Source organism: Eleutherodactylus coqui, chromosome 13 (genome assembly GCF_035609145.1).
Source record: "Eleutherodactylus coqui strain aEleCoq1 chromosome 13, aEleCoq1.hap1, whole genome shotgun sequence".
Taxonomy (NCBI): domain Eukaryota; kingdom Metazoa; phylum Chordata; class Amphibia; order Anura; family Eleutherodactylidae; genus Eleutherodactylus; species Eleutherodactylus coqui.
In genome coordinates, this window is record NC_089849.1 from 79,699,411 (window position 1) to 79,711,705 (window position 12,295).

At 43.7% G+C, this 12,295-nt stretch overlaps 1 protein-coding gene across 2 annotated transcripts in view; it reads right to left on the reverse strand.

Annotated features, from left to right (window-relative positions):
• The window catches only part of MBTD1 (mbt domain containing 1), a 57,330-nt gene that overhangs the window by 44,328 nt on the left and 707 nt on the right, over positions 1–12,295 (reverse strand). Inside the window, exons 2-6 of one of the 2 annotated variants that reach the window (XM_066586799.1) lie at positions 7,346–7,547; positions 5,150–5,259; positions 3,565–3,679; positions 3,401–3,483; positions 449–566 (exon numbers count right to left, since the gene is read on the reverse strand). In XM_066586799.1, the coding sequence (XP_066442896.1) occupies positions 449–566; positions 3,401–3,483; positions 3,565–3,679; positions 5,150–5,259; positions 7,346–7,547 (628 nt within the window). Of the gene's footprint in view, positions 1–448; positions 567–3,400; positions 3,484–3,564; positions 3,680–5,125; positions 5,260–7,345; positions 7,548–12,295 lie in introns of both variants that reach the window. The other variant, XM_066586798.1, reaches the window with a different exon arrangement.

Sequence of the window (12,295 nt, forward strand, 5' to 3'; positions counted from 1 at the left end):
GTGTGCCGTAGCCAAGCCAGGATCCTGCTGCTTTTCAAACTACATTTTCTCAGAAACACAGCATTTCAAAGTATAGAGGTTTGTAATGTGCATGCCTGTCAGACCACAGGCAGCATAAGGCCCCCTGTCCACGGGCATTGCGGAATATCGCTAGCGATATTCTGCCGCCTGGGAGCAGGGGAGAGAACTGTCAGTTCTCCACAGTGAGCCTATCTGACAGATAGGCTCACTGCGGAGAATCGCGGCAAATCGCAGCATGCCACCATTAGAGTCCAGCGAGTGGAAAATCGCTATGATTCTCCGCTCGTGGATGGGGGCTGTGCTTTTCATAGCAGCGCTATTGAAAGCGCGCACTGCGTTACCCGCGGCCGGATTATCGCCCGTGGACAGGAGCTCTTAGTCTCCTAATAATTTACCATTAAGCAATGAGAATGCAAAGACTACTGACCTGCTAGTTTCACAATGACAGCAATCCAGAACACTTTTGGAGATAAGTTGTTGTCTGTGTTGAGAACTTCAACTCTCACACCTTCTGAGATGTCACCCCAGCAAGTCCCCATCGGTGCCTGTAAAAGACAAATAATTGCATGTTCTAAAGTAATTCATGCGTACAGTGAAGTAAAGTCAACCAAGTCTATTCAGATAGTTACAGAAGCCCAAATGCAAAGCCAAGTAAATGCCTACTGTAGGTTCTGAGATCGATTTAAATGCCATGTAGAACAAGCAGCTCAACATTTGCCATAGAAATCAAATGAAATCCAAATGTTAGCTTTACGATTAAAGAATAAAAGTATCTGATTGATTGCATGAGGACGTTTTCACAAAGTGGTTTTTTTCTGTATTTCTTTTTATTCTGACCTTTGTATTATGGAGTTCCATAACCCAATGGAGCAGCTATTGCATTCCTGCTCCATACAGATTTGCAAATGGCAATTTAAAAAATGGTATTCCCATTATGGGAATTCTAATTCAATGTGTTTGAAATCACAAAACAATGCAATCACCCATAAGATGTTAATTTTCAGAATGCTCCATTCTCCAGATGTTGCAGATATTGATTCCTCTGTTCTCTGGTTGTTTACTGCTAGTTGCCAGGGTAACACACCAACTCTTCCATGGAAAGAAATGCAGCACAATGGTATCTGGTGGCTGGGCTGAAAGCTAGTGCGCATGTGGCCCTGAGAGCCCAGCCCTGAGATATAGATGAAAGAAGTGCACAAATGCCGGCCTCATCCGCTCTTCTGCCATTTACTTCCATAGAAGAGGTGGTCTGTTTCCCTGGCAACTAGCAGTAAACAACCAGAGGGCAGAGGAATCAATAGCTGCAATGCCTGGAGATTGGAGCATTTTAGAAATAGAATTTTTGTTAATTACTGTAAAACCTTGGGTATAGCTACTGCCACAGTAGGAGAGGACAACTAAGTAAATGCATACAGACCGTAACTGGAAGAAAACAAAGGAACAAATAGTCAGGTGGGCGCTAGGTACCCCAATCAATTTATGATAAACAAAAATCCTGTTTTCTCCTCCATGTCATTGTGGACGCAGAGACCTTGGGATGTCTTAAAGAAGTATGCAAGGGGTGAGAATGGAAAAAGGTTTAGCACGGTCAGCATAAAGCCACATACGGCCCCTTATAATCAAATGATCCACCACATGATGCCTGGTATGAATTCTTAGAAAATAGGCAAAAATGAAAAACAACAAGTTCGTGGTCTGGCTTCTAGGAAAAAAGCAAGGCCCACTGAGGAATCAGCAGGGAGTGTCCATGGTTCTAACAGAATCAGCATAACACCCTCCAAAACAAAACCGCCATAGTGATGAAGCTGAGAGGAAACAGAATGGGGCCACGGTAAGTGGGAAAAAGAGGCAAGGCCGAGCTCCTTGTCCTTGACCAAAGGCAGATCCCACAGAGAATTAGGCTGTCTGAAGGTACACACAGCAGGGAAGGAGAAGGAAATCTGATGCCCAAAGAGCATAATGCCCAAAGGGAGTCCATCCTGGTAGAAGGAAGAAGGGCAGACGCAAAAAGATAAAGGAACAGTGTATGAACACATCTCAACTGTAAGCAGACTAGGTGAAAGAAAGATGTTGAGGATGCCCTTCCACCTCAACTGCCTACAAGGGATGAAGGGGGTCCAATGACAACCCCAATGACAACTCCATACATGGCTGCTGATGACGATCCAGTCACCCGCTGCAGGAATGCGAATTGTCCAGAAAACTGGAATATGAGGCTCCGTTCACCTCAGGGTGAGGCCAACAGTTTTGTTTAGTAGCGTCTAACGGCACTATTTCAGAGGGGCATTGTCACCAGCACCTGTGTTACTTGAATGTAGATTCTGGATATTCCAAGACTACATAGCTACATCGGATGATGCGGGCGATGCCCCTACTTACTCAGTGTCAAGTGGGCAACCAGATTATAAGGGACATACCTACTCTCCCAACAGGTTGTAAGGTTGCATGTGTTAGCCCTAGCTGCACAGGTGCATCCGATTCAGTGACACTAAGCTAAAATGGATTTAGCTCCGTACCTGCAGGAGGGACATAGCTGGTGGGAGGAACTAAGAGTTTTTTGTACTTCGTGTCGCCTTCCAGTGGTAACATCTATACCAAAAGGTCTCGGTGTTTCCCAATGACATGGACAGGAAAAACCTCTTATGGCCGAGTGTGGTGTTTTGTGATTTCAAACACATTAAGATAAGATTCCAGAGATGGCCATACCCCTTTAATGACATGTGTCCATCTGATTGGGTCATGTAACCATTAGAATAATTAAAGTAGTATAACACAGCTGCAGTGTGCATTTGATATAAAATGGCAATTTGCGTTTTGCACTTTGCAGTTGTAAGCCTTCCCTTTATGCTGGATGCCGAAAGAGCTCAAATAATGTCTATGATGCCTGGCCTATGTCCTCTGACTGAAGGATCAAACATATCTCCATAGATATGACCATCACAAGATCTGTCTAGAAGCCACTCATCCCCCTCTCGCTTCTGAAGTGGATCATGCGCATCTTTGAAGAAGTCTACATCCAGCCTCTGAGGCAATTGGTGGCCATATATCCCTTCCCATCGCTACATGATCTCTTATGCAGAGTTTCTCAGATATCCTGAGAGCTACATATGGACTGGTCACGTGTTTAAAGTCTATGGCTGTTCTCTATGGGTGACTGCAATCAAGTCTGATGCACAGACTCAGAGCTGGAACGGGGGTTTAAAGCCAGCAATTATATATATATATATAAATATAAATAAAAGGACCAGACCTCAAACCCCCTGTCCTACGAACACAAAAACTTAGTTTATGGTGCTCATACGACGTGACGTGACAGGTTAATTCACTAAGACTTCAGCACAGTGATAGAATACAACTAAGGATACCAAGGACCACTTACGTGTTTGAAGCAAGTCACTGGAGCAGCCACCAAGTTATTGCTTGTGATGTAGTGGCTCCAATTAAAACCCTCTGCTGTTATGGCTATGATGGAAAAAATAAAATAAAGCGTTAAATCCTAAGGTGTATCGAGGAGTGGAAGTAGAATCGCTGAATTCTTCTTACCAGTTTTACTTAATGATTGATTCTTCAAGGTAGCTTGATATTGTGCATAAGCTGCCAACTTAGCAACTAATGGCTGTTTCTGTAGAGCCTTTGCTTTTTTAATGGGAGGTTTACCCTGAAGGGGAAAAAAATATATATATAAATATCTGCAAGAGCAAATATTTTATTCAAATCCTACAAAACACCAACTTCAGTACATAACAAAACCCATTTACTGATACTATCTAAAAGTTGGACGCTGTAAATGAAGTCTTAAAATGTGCCGGATTCACCAGAACGACTCAAGCTGGATGGTAAATCTGTCAAATTTTGAGACGGTCTAGTCTACGTTTATACGACCTATTAGATGATATAGTTTATGCCAAAAATTGCACCAATTGGGCACAATTTTGGTCATGACCCTTTTCGGACAAGTCAGAAAAAGTGTCTAAAATGGTCTGAAAAAACAATATTTAAATGAAGCACAAAGCATTTAAGATTTTTTGACTAGTAAATCTGCCCCGTCCTACTTTGGGCATCATCTTTAATTTATGTAAGGATTTACAACTTAAATAGTTGGCATCTATACTGCGCCAATCCAGAGTTGCAGACTGTTTTATAGCCTAGAGCTGCATTCACAGTTCTGCTGTTTGCTATGGAAAGGCATGGGTGGCTTGAGGCCAGATTATCACTACCTCAGATCACTGTAAAAGCTCTGTGTAGACACTGAACTAGTAAGAGTTTGGGAGATTTCAGTAAACTTGTAAAAGCAACTCAGGATCAGTAAATAAGCAGTTCGATGCATTTATAAATTACTCAGCGCCAATTTCCATTTTCAACTCTGTATTAGAAAGAGCTGTAATTTGATTGGTTCTTAAAATACTTCTCACAGCTTGAATACAGTATTAACCCCTTTAGTGGCACGCCCGGAAAATCTCCGGGGCTTGTTGCACTGACCATGCAGTTAAACCCCGGAAGATTTCCGTGGACAGCTCTAGTGCTGAAATGTGCAGTGCACCGAGCTGTCATATGAAATCTTCCACAGTTTTTACTGCATACTCAGTGCAGCAAGCCCCGGAGATTTCCCTGCCACAATACCAAAAAAAGTGTTGCAATGTGATTATTGCATTCCTTATTAAATACTTGCGAGATTACATTTCATTGTTGACTCATTAAAAAAAACAAAAACTGCCCTGTGAGGCATGACATGGTAATAAACCTGCCACTGAAGGGGCTAATCTAAATAAAAGGCTATGGGAGAGCTACGTGCAAACCGATTTCAAACAGGTACTGGAAGACCCCATTGACGATGGTCATTCAGTTTTCCGGTGTGAAAAAAAGATTGCAATGCACTTTTGTATGCGAATGCAATGCATTTTTCACATTATAAGTAATGGGACATGCAATTTTTTTTCACACGTTTGAAAAACATATGTTTGTATTGAATGTATAGGGATGAGATTGCGTATTTGTCGCAAAATGTCTCACAATCACAGAAAAATCATGGGATTAGGAGTGCGAAATGTAAATACAGCCTAATAGTAAGAGGAGTGGAACAAGCTCAAGAGTGAGGATCCACTACCTGTAGTTTTGCCAGAATGCTTGCCTTCTTAGAATTTGAAGAATAACTTCGCGAGCAAGACACACTGCAGAATCGCTTTGTTTTAGAGTAAAAAGCGTCTCGGACTCCGACCATTCCACACATTTCACATGTAGCTGAAATGAAAAAGCAAAGAGAATAAATAAGAGATTTATTAGTTTGGGGATCGTTAACTGTAATCTATATGCAATCCCTACTTGTATGCCACCATCCCAGAGACCCCCCTACTGTTTTCTACGACATGTCTTAGAAAACCCTACAACTACTAATAGCTGTGGTATTTCCTGGGTTGTCTGCAATGTGGCTTATGTTTGGTGGCCACAGTCAGCATAGGCTTCCACTAGAAGTCAATAGGTCATCTTAAAAATGGCAGCAGACAAAATGGTGAGCTGAATTTAGAGTCCTTAACATCTATGACATCTCTGCACCTCAACTCCAAAACATCACCAACTGTCTGTCCGCTGTCTCTAACACTATGTCGTCTCTCTACCTAAAACTAAACCTCTCTAAAACTGACTTACTGGTGTTTCCTCCTTCCACCAACCGACCTCCTCCTGACATCTCCATCTCAGTGTGTGGCGCCACTATAACTCCTAGACAACATGCCCGCTGCCTTGGGGTCATATTCGACTCCGATCTCTCATTTACCTCCTACATCCAATCTCTGGCCCGAACATGTCAGCTGCACCTCTAGAACATCGCAAGAATCCGCTCTTTTCTCACTGTGGACACGCTAATAACGCTTATTGTCGCCCTCATCCACTCTCGGCTCGATTATTGCAACTCGCTGCTGATCGGCCTCCCCTGCACCAGACTCTACCCTCTCCAATCCATCCTGAATGCGGCAGCCAGGCTCATCTTCCTGTCCAGGAGGACGCCTCTGCCCTGTGCCGCTCACTGCACTGGCTGCCCGTTAAATACAGAATTCAATTTAAACTCGCTACCTTCATCCACAAAGCCCTCCACAGTGCAGCTCTCCCCTATATTGCCTCTCTCATCTCAATCCATCACCCAGCCCGGGATCTTGGCTCTGCTAACGAAACCAGACTGAGCGCCCCTTTAATTCGAACTTCTCATTCCCGCCTCCAAGACTTCTCCAGAGCAGCACCGGTCCTCTGGAACGCACTACCAAAGGCTACCCGAGCAATCCAGGACTCGCAGAACTTCAGGCGTGCTCTAAAAACGCACCTCTTCAGGGAGGCATACCAAATTCCCTAAACAAACCCCTCTGTACTCCGCCTGATAACATGCTCCCTGACCTACTGACTGCAATCCCTGCTAGCCATCATAAACCGCTCCTGCAGTCATACAGTTTCTGCGGTCACACGGCTAAATGTCTGACCATTGTCTATGTGTATATCACCCCTCACTCTCCACCTCTCCATACCGTGCACATCTCCAGCCCCTTTACCTTCTGTATCACCCCATTACTTGTAGTATGTAAGCTCATTGGAGCAGGACCCTCACCCCTATTGTTTCCATCAACTGATTACTATGTAACCGTGGTTCTGTAATGTTTGCATTATCTTTCTGTATTCCCCCTGTCTATGTAAGCGCTGCGGAATATGTTGGCGCTATACAAATAAAGTTTATTATTATTATTAAATAGGAGGTACTGTTAACTTCCTTTGCATGGAGGGGAATCGGGAGCTGATCCCTCTCCATACAATGCAGGTGCCGGCTGTTTCTTACAGCTGATGCCTGCCGATGTATACCATGATCTGACAGCGGTATTCAAACCTCCGTGATGCGATGACTGGATACCGTTCAGTTGCCATGGCAGACTGGGGCATTCTGCACAACAGATTGCCTGTCATATTGCAGTACGATACAATACTATGGTATTACATTATACTGTGTGAGTGATCAAACTATCAGAAGTCCCTATAAGGACTTGTAAAAATAAGTTAAAAAACAAACAAAAAAAAGCAAAAAGACAACTTGTATTGTTACAAAAAATAAAGGCTTTAAGAGTAAGAAAAAAAAAACTGCACGTTTTGGCACCTTGTCTCCATGCAAAAAAAAAAAAAAAAAGTATAAAAAGTGATCAAAAAGTTTCTAAGCTTCTTGACATATGTTGTATATAAAAAATGTAGTCGGTGGAACTACCAGAAGTTGTGTACAATCTGCAGGAATATAACGACGCCCAGATGTTGTGTAGAATCTACAGGAATATAAAGACTCGACGGCTCTTCTACTTACCCATGCCAGATTTGCCATCTGGATATGTGTACACCTGCCCATTGTTCTTAATAATGGGCAGACTGGACTGTAATGGGGCAACCTCCTCTTCACTCTCGTCGGAGCTGGAGCTGCTGCTGGTGTCCTCACTACAGCTATCATACCCGTCAAACATTCCGAATGAGTCCCGTCTCTTCCGCACACAATGTGAAGAAAGGTCAGCCTGGAAATACACCACAACCAAGTCAAACATCATAGAAGACACCAAGTACAAGCACCCTTTAATAATTCAGCCACTGCTTAGAACTTTCCAACAACTGTCCTAGCAAGCGGAGATGGTCACCTGGCTGTCATCAACGGGCAACTGGTAGGTTTCCCTCGTTATGTAGCGATACACCCCACCGGGCCAATGCTAGATAACTGGGACCACATGCCATTTAGAAGTTTGGGAAAGTTAGATGCTAAGCATTAGGCCTCATGTCCACGGGGAAAATCAGGCCCGCTACGGATTCTCCATGTAGAATCCGTAGCGGGTCCCTCTTGCCCCGCAGACATGAGGCATAAAAATAAGAATTAACTTACCTCTCACCCGCTCCGGATCTTCCCTTCGCCGCGGCTTCATCTTCTCTCCGTCGCGGCCGGATCTTCTTTCTTTGGCCCGGCGGATGCGCAGGGCACGTCGGTTGCGTGCCCCGCGCATGCGCCGGCCCGAAGAAAAAAGATCCGGCCGCGACAGAGAGAAGATGAAGCCGCGGCGAAGGGAAGATCCGGAGCGGGTGAGTAAATTCCGATTTTGGTCTCCCGCGAATCCGGACGGCTTCCGTAGAAGCCCGCGGGAGCCGTCCCCGTGGGAGACCCGCACGAAATAGAGCATGGTTCAGATTTTTTCATGCTCCATTTTTTTTTTTAATCCCTTTTATTGACCATCCGCTGGTATTTATCTACCCGCGGGTGGTCAATGCATCCCTATGGGGTGCGGATCCGCGGGCAGGAGAAGAGCTAAAATCCGCTGCGGATTTTAATTCTTCTTTTGCCAGTGGACATGAGGCCTTATAGTTGATGTAACAAATCTTATGCTAAGGGGACTGAAAGGACTTCCACGACTTGTCACAAAAACCACAACAACGCAAAAGACCTCCATTTACCGGTACGGTTACAGTCAGAGAGGAGAGCAATGATCCGGATGCCACAGAGTTTCTACTTTTACCACTTTATATGCCCATAACGAAAACCATGTGAAGTCCAAGAGGTCATGTTATTTCATTAGGAGGATAAGCTCCAGACACCCCGGACTAGTACTGCAGATCAGCACCATTCATTGGAATAGGACCAAGCAGCAGTATTAAATATACTGAAGTACTGTATCAGGTATTGCAGTGTAGTATCAAGAACTGCCGAATGGCAGCAGTAGTAGGGGTTGGATGACCACGGATCACACAGACAGCTTGTGCAATTGATAATCCATCTATGTTCTGTATAGAAAAAAAAGCAACATTAACCTCTTAGTGACCAAGCCTGTTTGTGCCTTAATGTGTCACTTTAACTAAGAATAACTCCATAAAGGTTTTGCATATCCAAGTGATTCTGACATTGTTTTTTCACCACGTATTGTACTTTATTTAGGTGGTAAAAATAGACTGATAAAATTTTTATATATTTATTTTTCTTTTAAAAAGCCAAAATTTGGAAACTTTTGAAAAAAAAAAAGTCATTTTTTTACATTTTAAACTGCCATATCTCAAATATGTGCAAACATACTGTACAAATTTTTGATGAGGTATATATTTCCATCTGTTTCATTTATTCTGGAAGCACATTGGAAAAACATTAGTTTTTTTTTTACCATTTAGGAACCATACAACAACATTTGAGGAACATTATCATTTTGAGGAACATTTTGTTTTCCTACACCAAGCCAAGATTGCAAAGGCTGATAGGTGTCAGAATGATAGATACAAATGACCCAATTTAAAAGAAATACACATCTCAATGTATTTACTGAGGGGTGTCATGAGTATTAATGACCCCACAGCTTCTTTTCGGGAGTTAATGCGATTTAGAGGAGAGAAAATAAAAATGTCATATTTTTGTAAATATTTAATTTTAAAGACAGGATTTTTTTCTATAGTGCACGTGTTTGTCTTGTGTACAGAAACATTTTGAAAACTAGACCCCTTAACGAATCATCTCTCCTTGAGGAGAGCACCTAGGAGGTGAGTGAGGAGACTTATAAGGCCATCCATGCTCTTCGAGAAAATATATACGAATAAGGAAGATGGAACAATACTTCTGCAGCGCCACCTACTGGATGGCAGCATTCTTGCAAGTCAATGTCAGACCCTTTAAACAGGTCACCTACTTCACTACATTCTCAGGACCCCTGAGACGTGGACCCCGTGGTACCACTATGGCTGCTGCAGCAGTAGTTGTGCCCCTGCTGCGTTACAGTCATGGGGCTGTTCCCAAAGCGTAGCTGTACCACTGTGGGTATTATTGTGACCTCTGCTTAAACAGCCTTTTAATGGAAACGTAGCAGAGAATGAGAACAAACTATCTGCAGAGCATGATGTACAATGGCAGGTCAGACAATAGACTGTCAGGAATCCACCTGCGTACATGCCAAGCGTGGAACACCAGGGAGAGCAGCCAGTTTAGGTGCCAAGTTCAAACATGCTGCACTGAAGGGCATTGGGTGATGAAAGGGCAGAGTCAATTTTTCTTCCTCACTGCCCAACACGGTGTTGGAGGCGACGGAGCTCACTACTGACAGCTGTGTGCACATCGCTCACTTCCACTTAGTAATAACTCACAATTCCGTCACGTTTCAGAACACGCCACTGCGGCTCTTGATGAAGTTTTGCGCTAAAGTCATTAGAGAATCCGGCAGGAAGGAGACATACAAGCCCTTCCTTTGTGTTCCCAATATTGTTTAACCCACTTCTGTCTTTGGTTCAAGAAACTGCATGACAAACTGGAACGGTATCACCAAAAATGCTGCGTGTGAAACCATCATAATCTCCAGATACGACAAAAAAACGAGAAAAATCATGCATACTTCACATAAATATTCATCCGCACAATAACCAACACACGTCATTAACAAAGGCTTCAAAGTACATTAACCCTTTCCAATCCACTGTTTGACCTCTGAAGACAATATGATTTAAGGCTGTACAGCTCCGATGTTGGAAGACGTCCGTCGGGGTTCTCTTACTGTATATTGCCAACCTCTCTGCTGTCTGAGCCTATCCAACGTATCACCTCATGCAGTACTGGCTTTAGCCAGCAGATAGCGCCATTGTATAATGGCAGAAAAAGAGTAAGGCCCCTAGGAAAACCAGGATATAAATTGGATTGGAAGGGGTTAAGGTGCTTTTACACGGAACGATTCCGAGTGAACGATAACGGTTTGGTCTAAACACGAGCCAAGGACCGGACGATAATAGTTCAAGTTACACAGGCATAAAAACAATCATTGGCTCGCGCCCATCCTTCGGGTTAACCAGCGCTCGATCAGTCACTTATACAGGGAATGTGAAGGACTGAACGATTCTCACACGAAGGGGTCCATGAGCCAAGACCCCCACCATCAGTCCCAATTATTGCAATGGGATCTCCATTTATACTGTTGGGAGATAACTGAGAATAAAGTTACGCTTTTGCTCTTCTGATGACTGCGGGGGTCCGCAACAATGTATCAGCCTGTATCAATAATAATCAGTAACGTATGACTGATGGGGTTTGTTGCCATGGAGACATACAGGAGCCGCAGACAACACATGGAATTTTTTTATTTATTTTTACTAGTAGCAAAATTCCTTATTTCTATATTTTACACTTTCACATTGTTAGGATGTTTTCCTTTTCTTTTACTGACTAATGAAAACCAAAGCTCTGGGTGCGGCCACATGTTCAGCTTTTTTGCACCATTCAGGGAGCAGGAGAGGGGAATCCCTGCGGCTGAACAGTTCCATCTCTGGACGGATCCCATTGACCATAATGAGATCCCTCCATTCTCCACCGGGCCGTTACATGGAGCGGGTCTCCCTTGCAGAACCACCCCGGTCGGGTCGGCCGCATCAGCTATCTAGAACATTTCTCTAAAGGGCTACAGCTTCCACATTTTACCTGAACAGTGTCCTTATTGGCCATATCACAGTAATGAGGCTCAAGAGCTCAATTTAAAGGGGTCCTTTATTTATTAAAATTACCAGATCACATGCTTAACGAAGACCCTGAGCACATAGACCCCATGCATATAATCGTCCAGTGCCACCCTCACATGCTCTAAATCAGAGCTCCTTAAAGGGATTGTCCAGGATTATAAAGACATGACTGCTTTCTACCAAAAACAGCGCCACACCTGTCTACAGGTTGTCTGCAGTATTGCAGCTTCTCTTCATTCACTTCAATGGAGTTAAACTGCAATACCAGGTCATAACATGGACAGGTGTGCCCTGTTTTGTGAAGGAGAGCACCATTTTTTTTCTAATCCTTGACAGCCCCTTTAACTTCAGTCCTCAAGGAGCCCCCAAGAGGTTATGATCTGAGGAGCTCCTATGGAGAGAACACTGGGGGCAACTCCTAAGGCACTGACAATAATTGCATCACCTGTACGAAATCCTGAAAACATGACCCGTTGGGGTGTCAGAGGGCTGGAGTTTGGAACGGAATGGTTGGACAAGATCTCCCATGAAGAGGATTAGCGAGAGCCGAGCGTGTGTTACTATACAACATCAGGACACCTTTTACCTCTCCACACAGTTATTTTATAACTTCTCCAGAGTTATTGAGTAACTTTTATAAAGACGTTACATTTCTTATCTACAACGTTAATTACAGCCCAGAGCTGCATTCACAGTTCTGCTGGCTGCTATTGGAAACAGTCAGCAGGTATCATCCCTTTTTCTAATACAATGGGACAGTTTACAGATTGTTACTTCACAGAATGCAAAACACTAGAACCCGTGA